We start from the raw sequence: 8,799 nt of genomic DNA on the forward strand, positions 1-8,799 counted from the left end.
AGGTAGCTTAAGCTCATTCATATCTTAAGCTCAGTACTATGTTTATATCATATAACTATATTAGCTAACAAACTCTAAAGAGCTTTTGCTATTTGGCTTAAGTTTCATCATATCTTAAGCAATATGGTTACATTATAACATGTATTAGCTAACAAACTCTATGGAGTTTTTGCTATTATATATGTAACTTAAGCTTATTCATATCTTAAGTTTAGTACTATGTTTATAGCATATAGGTATATTAGCTATCAAAACTCTAAAAGAGTTTTTTGCTATTATATATTGGGCTTAAGTTTTCATCATATTTTAAGTTTTATGGTTACATTATATCATGTATTAGCTAACAAACTCTAACGGAGTTTTGCTTTATACATATGTAGCTTAAGGTTTCTTCATATCTTAAGCTCAATACTATGTTGATACCATATAAGTATATTAGCTATTAAAACTCTAAAAGGTTTTTGCTATTATATATTTAGCTTAAGGTTTACTTCATATCTTAAGCTCAATACTAGGTCTAAATCAACATAATAAAATGTATTAGCTATCAAACTCTCACGGAGTTTTACTATTATATATATATAGCTTAAGTTTAATCATATCTTAAGCTCAGTACTATGTTTATAACATAAAAGTATATTAGTTAATAAACTCTAAGGAGTTTTTGCTATATACATTTAGCTTAAGTCTAATCATATCTTAAGCTTAGTACTATGGTTACATTATAAATCTATTAGCTAATAAGCTCTACAGAGTTTTTGGCTATTGTATATGTAGCTTAAGTTAATTATATCTTAAGCACAGTACTATACTCATATTGTAAAAATATTTTAGCTAACAAACTTTACTAAGTTTTTTATTATATATGTAGCTTAAGTTAATTATATCTTAAGCACAGTACTATACTCATATTGTAAAAATATATTAGCTAACAAACTATACTAAGTTTGGCTATTATATATGTAGCTTAAGTTAATTATATCTTAAGCACAGTATTATACTCATATTGTAAAAATATATTAGCTAACAAACTCTACTAAGTTTGACTATTATATATGTAGCTTAAGATAATTATATCTTAAGCACAATACTATACTCATATTGTAAAAATGTATTAGCTAACAAACTCTACAAGGTTTGTTATTATATAATTAGCTTAAAATTAATCATATTTTAAGCTTAGTGCTATGTTTATATCTTAAAGTATTTTAGCTAACAAACTCTAAGGAGTTTATACTAGCATATTAACAAGCTTAAGTCTATTAGTCTTAAGCATTGTATTAATATTATATATACTTATCATAATAAGTACATTGTAATAACCTCTATATGGCAGCTGATAAGCTGGCAGCAGGAATTCATCAGTTCAATGCCTTTATGAAGTTCTCATAGGGTTATTACAATCATCACAGTTCAAATCACTAATTATTAAAATCCAAAGTATTATATATTCCCACCTCCGCTCTGTTGGATTCTACAAGCAAAAGAGCATGAGTCAGGATAAGGAAAAATATGTAATTTTTTGAGTAAAATTGATATTTTATACTTATCCTGACTCATGAGGTCAGCCCTCCCATCCTCCCCAAATAACACTTTGGATTTCCCTGTAAATTCAAATGTTGGGCTCAGTATATGAGGAGAGAGTGAGGCACATGGGTAGAGGTGGCCCCTCGTTCCCGCGCTTGTGGAAGGGAGGTAACTCGTGGTGTACTAATTAGTGATTTTACATTGAAGGGAACTTCAATTAGGGAGATACAAGTGTTCCACTATGTTCGCAAGAGGAAGGAGACAAGCAAAAGAGCATGAGTCAGGATAAGTATAAAATATCAATTTTACTCAAAAAATTACATTTTTACCATGGTAGAAAAGTAATGTTCTTAAGAGAGTTCACATCTTAAGTCTTTGCTGAAAGGAGACCGGACTTGTGGGTGTTATTTTAAACTATCTTGAATTGCCACATTCTCTTCCTACAGAGGTGGGGCGGTGGGGTAGCCTAATGGTTAAAGCGTTGGCTCGTCACGCCGAAGACCCGGGTTCGAATCCCCACATGGGCACAATGTGTGAAGCCCATTTCTGGTGTCCCCCGCTGTGATGTTGCTGGAATATTGCTAAAAGCGGCGTAAAAAACCCCAAACCACACTCCTACAGAGGTTACTCAAATCATATCTTCCCACGTAACCTCTGTTTTAATACGGCCCTTTCATGGTGCAAGTGTTCAAGATTTGTGATTGGTTGCAATCAGATTTAGTTGTGCAGTCAGCAACGTTGTTTCAAAAGTGATCATTCGCTAAGCCTTGGTAATTTCTGTATGCTTCGGGAAAACTAGAACCTCTTCCCCTGTGCAATGTGCATATGTTTCAGCTAGACAGAACTCAGTCATGTAATGGCGTCTCCATCGCCCTCGTTGACAGTGGACAAGCTAGCCAATAAATGTCTTGTGTGTCACATCAACATAAGTCATCAGCAGAGGAGGGATATTTTTGGCCCCACTTTCCATTGCTAGTTTCTGATTTTCAGTTCAACATGAAATACCGAATCTATCCTTTGCATATTGATCAACTAACTCCATGGTGGCCGCCATTTTGGATCTAAGTCGATGTAACACATGTTCTGATTGGATAGAAAAAAGGGTGATAATTCATGTTGCGATTTTTTGCCATCAGGGGATTTTACAAGAACCGGGAAATATGGCCGTATTAGAACAGAGGTTTCTTGAGAAGATATGAGTTGAGTAAGCTCTGTTTGAAGAGAATGGGATTGCCACTGCATCACAGCAAACATGCAATGGTTTGGCATATCTATATGCCAAGTAGATGTCCAATTTCTTCAGATTGATGTGGCAAGTGATGTGGCCAGCAACTTTACTAACAACATGTGTTTGTTACAGGTATGAAATCACCCCTGCTAAGAAGAAGAAAAACAGCAGTTCAGAGAACTACAACATAGAGGACCTCAACTCGGAGGATTCCACCGATGATGAAGACCAGCCCAAGAAGAGATTACCTCTCTGGGCACAAGGTAGGATCTTTGCTTAGACCAATTTTGGGGGGCTTCAGCCTCCAACGCAGATTGTTGGTTAAGGACAAAATTGACAGAGTTTCAGAGTTTAACTGTATCAAGATTAGCTCCTTTTTAGTCAAAGGGTATCTTTAATAAAGACAGAATTTTATGGTTATTTTCTAAATAATTTTTGTTGTTTTTAAAATGCTTCAGCTTCTGGTCACTGAGCTGAAATCATAAGAATTTAATACCTGTTGCTGAAGAATTGCCAGTTTGAATGAGATCATGAACATGGGCTCATCTATTTTGGAATGATGATAATGATTTTCTTCTTCACAGACCGGAATCTGAAGGCTGCTCTAATAAACCAACACTATCATCCACCAAACACTGAGGGAATCTTTGGCGCTATTGATCCACCCGATCTCAATGTCCTGTTCAAGAAAGTCAAGCCGAGGTTCAACAAGCGCACAAGTTCAGCCATCTGGGATTCACCTTTGTACAAACCTAATGGGGCACCTGTTTCATGATCATATCATTCAGTTATCAAGACTCAATCTCTTTTATCTCTATTCCCTCCGTCTGACTGTGATCTCTCAGTCCAATGCTTGTACCTTCACCATCAATGGCAGGTCTCATATTTTTGTTACTTGGTTCATGGATCCCCAGAAATAAAAGGAATCAGAGGGGAAGAATTCCAGTGTAAAAACTGTTTTTAATAGCGCCAAACCTGATGACACTTATGAAGAAAATCGCAAATAATTTTTTGTACTGGCAGAAGTAAAGCATACAGGCTTGTAATGGTTTGCTGAAACATTTTCATAGCTCATGTGTAACATACTTCTTAAGGGAACACAATATATACTGAGGGAAACAAATAAGGGAACACCACTTCATGGCAGTGTTCCTTTATTTATTCTCAGATTACTCCCACAGCGTTATTCAAAGCCGGTAATAAAAACTGGAAAATATTAAAGGAACGCTTGAATTTTCCTGTGTTCCTTTATTTGTTTCTCTGAGTATATTCAACATTCCTGTCAGATTTCACCAAAATGCAAAAAGTTACATAGAGGTTTAGGTTATATTTTTATTCCTCTCATTCCAACCATTTATTCTTAGTCTGTTCATTTCAACCAGCGATCAGAGGTTTGAGAAAAACAACAATAAACCAATTAAAAACATAATGTTTGAGTGGCACTATCAATATCAAAGACTCCCTCAGTCTGATGTGAGGGCACCCAACAACCGTGAACCAATTAATATCAAATATAGGCCACTAATGTTTGAGGGACACCATCTGGCCTTAAAGCTTGCATCTGGTAGATGTGAGGGTGCTGTGCTCGTGGTTTTCGCTCCATGTAAGATAGGGGAGGTGGGGTAGCCTAGTGGTTAAAGCGTTGGCTCGTCACGCCGAAGACCCGAGTTTGATTCCCCACATGGGCACAATGTGTGAAGCCCATTTCTGGTGTCCCCCGCCGTGATATTGCTGGAATATTGCTAAAAGCGGCGTAAAAATAAACTCAGTCAGTCAGTCCATGTAAGATAACAAGCAAGGAAGATAAACCATAGGCCAGAACATACAAGTGCATATTTGTATCAATACAACAACTTGTTCTTATTAATTGTATTTGTTGTTAAACTCAATTGATATTCTGTACATTTGTAAAGATGTATTAAATTATGCATCGCAATATTATTTTATTGAGAAACAGGATCATTTATACTCATTTACTGTCTCTTCAATTTTTAACTTTGGCACTTCCTGTCTTTCTTTTCCTAATTCTTGAATCATCCAATCTTCTTCAGTGATTTTCCTGGTGTTGTCTTGGAACAATACCGTATTGTTGTAGTATGTCTCTCGGTTGTAGCTTCATGATATGATACAGATTTTGTGGGAGTTATGTTATTTCAGTCATTATATTTACATGTATGAATCAGGGTTTGATGAGCACTGTGGTTTTCATTCATATGTGAAAATCGTGGCAGTGGGGTAGTCTAGCGGTTAACTGTTCAATCGTCATGACCTGGGTTTGATTCCCTACATGGGGACTAGGGGTGAAACGGTATGGTACAAGGACTTCGGTTAGGTCCGTCTCAGTTCGCTATATGAGATATGATCATAATGCAGAAAATTGATAACAAGAGCCAAACCTTACATTGTTTAATAACATAGGGGAAAAAATAACCATAATATTTGTTACTTTGAATGAGCAAAAATACCAAATTTTTGCATTGCATTACGGTATACAGAACCGAAAGCAAATTGCTGCGGTATACTGTTTCACCCCTAATGTGTAAAGTCCATTTCTGATGTCCATTCAGCATGATATTGCTGGAATATTGCTAAAAGCAGTGTTAAACCACACTCTCATCTACCAGGTTGAATATGTCATAATGTGATAGCTTTAAGAGTATTCCAGTGGTGTTATGTCCTTTCAACTTAATGTTGTAAGACTTGCATGTGTCAGATGAAGTGGATGTGGATGAGCACTGATATGTTACCGAGAAACATAAAAACATGTCCCTTTATACAAGATGGGGATGGGATAGCCTAATGATAAAGTGTTAGCTCAACACGTCGAAAACAAGGGTTCAATTCCCCACATGGGTAGAGTGTGGGAAGTCCCTCTCTGCTGTTCCCAGCCTTGATATTAATGGAATATTGCTAAAAATGGCATAAAACCCAACACATGATTAAGTGATACTTCTTAGCAATGTGAATGAAAGCATTTGCTCATACAAATCATACATTATTATTAAGTATCAACAAAATGCTAGTTACCATATTTCCTCTAATAAGCGCGAGGCCTCTAATAAGTGCTGGGTTTGTTTTTATTATAAATGTAGACTCCCTTGATCCAAAAATAGATTTATTAAGGAATGGTCCCAACTTTGAAGTAACGCTCACTAACAATTAATTACGGTACACCCAGTAAGCGCAATAAGCCCAGGCATTTATTAGAGGAAATATGGTATTTTGTATCATATCGTGGAGCAATGATGCCTCATGGACCTGTTCACCTCACTCATGTATTTTGTGAAACTGTCCACTCTTTCATGTGTATATAGCTTTCCTACTGTGTTGTAAATATGTAAACATGTACATAGGTCATCCATCTTATTAATAACATCTCATATCTCACAATACACACAGACCATTCATCTATCAGTGAATGTACATTTCTGTTCATTTACCAGACTGTCATTTTAAGGAAAGCTCAATTTCTTGTTGATTGTTCTGTGCCATAACAGTAATACATTTTTAGCAGTGAATTTAGTAAATCTCATTCATGTTTTTATTAATGTTTATGTTTTACACAGTGTATCCATTTTGTATTTTTGATAGTCCATAGAGCACAGACATAAAACATTCTTTCTGTCATTCCCCATGCTTATTGTAGGTACTTATAACATTTTCTGGCCTTTCAATAGCAGTCTATTGGAATGAATGTCATCTTGGCTGTATTTATTTTAAGGACATATGACTTATGCTAAGTATGTTTGATTAAAATCTATCGGTGTATGTCATATAGGTATGGAGAATATACTAGCTCTGCTTTGTCCCGATATATCAAAGATCAGCCTCAGCGCTGTGACTCACTGCCATACTGTGGATGTCTGTACACAGTGAACTATCCTCTTTCATCAAGTTAACTGTCAGTTACTGTGTACAAATGCTTTTACAGAGTGTAACTTGGTATCTGCATTTTCAGATGAATGTGAATAAATTCTGAAATGTAACAATAACTTTGTTGTTCTCATTAAACATAATTTATTTAACCTGTTCAGTGGTGTATTATATATACCCTTGACTCTTTGCCATCAAAACTTTGAAAGACACAATGCAGAAAGCAGCCATCAAACCAGTACAATGTCTGTCTTGATTGAAACAGCCTTGATATCACCCAGTACTCAACTCTCCTTGTACTCCATCTCAAATATTACTGGGATGGAATAGTGACATGTCTTCTGTTATCTGGATACAAAGCATTTTTCCAGCTGACACATTGATACTCACCTGTGAAAGTCCCAGTTAGAATATTCATCTTCAGTAACCTATGCTTGTGTTGCTTGTGTAAGAGGCGACTAACCCTTGGTCAGGCTCACTGACTTGGTTGACAACATGTCATCGGTTCCCAAGCAGATCGATGCTCATGCTGTTGATCACTGGATTGTCTGGTCCAGACTCGATTATGTACAGACCGCCGCCATATAGCTGCAATATTGCTGAGTGCAGCATAAAACTAAACTCACTCACTCTTATTGATACTAGTCTTGATTAAATGTAACATTTCAAGAATGCTACAATGTTTTGTGAAGATCTCTTCCAAACTCTTTGAGGAGTCATTTTTATTAGTTTCAAGTGGAACTCGAGGCCAAGTTACTAGTGGTCAAGATGGAGATTGTTGCCGTGCCGAATCAAAGCCTTGTAGGGCCGAGGGACCGAGGGTATTTATTGTATGGGTACTGGAGAATGTAAAAAGCAGGTTATATTACTGTATGGTGATTGTATAACAACCAGCCTGAAGGCACTGAGTGATGTTGCCATCCCAAGAATACTACAACAAACATCGAATTGGAGATTACCGATTCTACTGCTGGATGTGAAAAAAGAACGAATCTAAAAAAATACAAAGTGGTCCATATACATTCTTTACCGCTCACAAATATGAAGAGTAAATGAACTAACCGACTGAAAAATGTGTGACTCAACGCACTCAAAACAAGTTGAATGCATTAATCACCAAGTCCATCTTCCACAGTCAGTGCCATATGACCAGGCCGGGTGGTATTAGTGGCGGAAACTTTCTGTACAGAGTTACGATCCCCGTTTTTCGTTGTTTAATGCCGCACTCAGCCTATTCCAGCTACATGAGAGCGGTAAATACGAGCGGTAATCGTGTTTGGACCAAACAATCCAGTGACTGACATAAGCATCAACACCAGTTGGATACAATGCCATGCATCAACCAAGTCAGCCAGACCCGTTAGTCACCTCTTACGAAATACAGGGGTTGCTGAGGATCTGTTCTTACCCGGAACAACGTCTAACTTGTCTACTTTGTCTAACACGGAACCACGTACCGGTGCAATACTAATATGAAACTCTGTTATTTGAGTACAAACTCAACTGAATATTTTGGGAAAATATGGTAATGAATAGAAACTATCGGTTATTTTGGAACGTTTGAATTGGTGGTCCGACATCGACGCATGAAAAAAGATGTCAATGGAAATTCAATTACTGTTATTAATTCCTACACTTATCTTGGTTTGGTATTTTCTCACACAATGAACTTAAAGAAGTCTGCATTCTAAGATGCCTAGCGGTTAGAACAATCGAAAAAAAAATACATTATCAGACAATAAAGGTATAGTTTTTTGATGACGTAACAATTGAATGACGTCATCCCGTCACTATATTCTACGTGCCCCTCGTAATCGAACCATTTTACATTACAATGTAAGCGACGTCACGATGCATGTCAGTTGTCATCGCCTCGTACGGCCTCCTACAGTAAACTACTCCGTTGCATCCCGTTTCTTGGTTTGCAGTTGCTTCACGCAGCTAACATCACTGGTGGAAACATTGCGTTTATGTTTTACGACGGTTAAAATGTCTCAATTCGACTCACAAGTTTTCAGCGACACGGTAACGTTCGCAATGTTTACATTCCACAATGCAATCGTGGAATGTCGCTTGACTACTCGGCTTCATCGGGATGTACTGATCTAAACTTACGTTGGTAGTAGAAATGCGACGTTCATATTGCCCCATATGGTTTACGTTAATGACAG

At 36.9% G+C, this 8,799-nt stretch overlaps 1 protein-coding gene across 3 annotated transcripts in view; it reads left to right on the forward strand.

Moving 5' to 3' along the window:
* LOC124263382 (inner centromere protein-like) overlaps positions 1-6,741 on the forward strand; it is a 32,050-nt gene extending 25,309 nt beyond the window's left edge. For all 3 annotated transcript variants that reach the window (XM_046697998.1, XM_046697997.1, XM_046697999.1), the window contains 2 exons: positions 2,888-3,018; positions 3,340-6,741. In XM_046697998.1, the coding sequence (XP_046553954.1) occupies positions 2,888-3,018; positions 3,340-3,530 (322 nt within the window). In that variant the 3' untranslated portion in view covers positions 3,531-6,741. The remainder of the gene's footprint in view (positions 1-2,887; positions 3,019-3,339) is intronic.
* The last annotated feature ends 2,058 nt before the right edge of the window (positions 6,742-8,799 follow it).

The sequence above is a fragment of the Haliotis rubra genome, unplaced genomic scaffold, assembly GCF_003918875.1.
Source record: "Haliotis rubra isolate DU_JTF1 unplaced genomic scaffold, ASM391887v1 Scf88, whole genome shotgun sequence".
Taxonomy (NCBI): Eukaryota; Metazoa; Mollusca; class Gastropoda; order Lepetellida; family Haliotidae; genus Haliotis; species Haliotis rubra.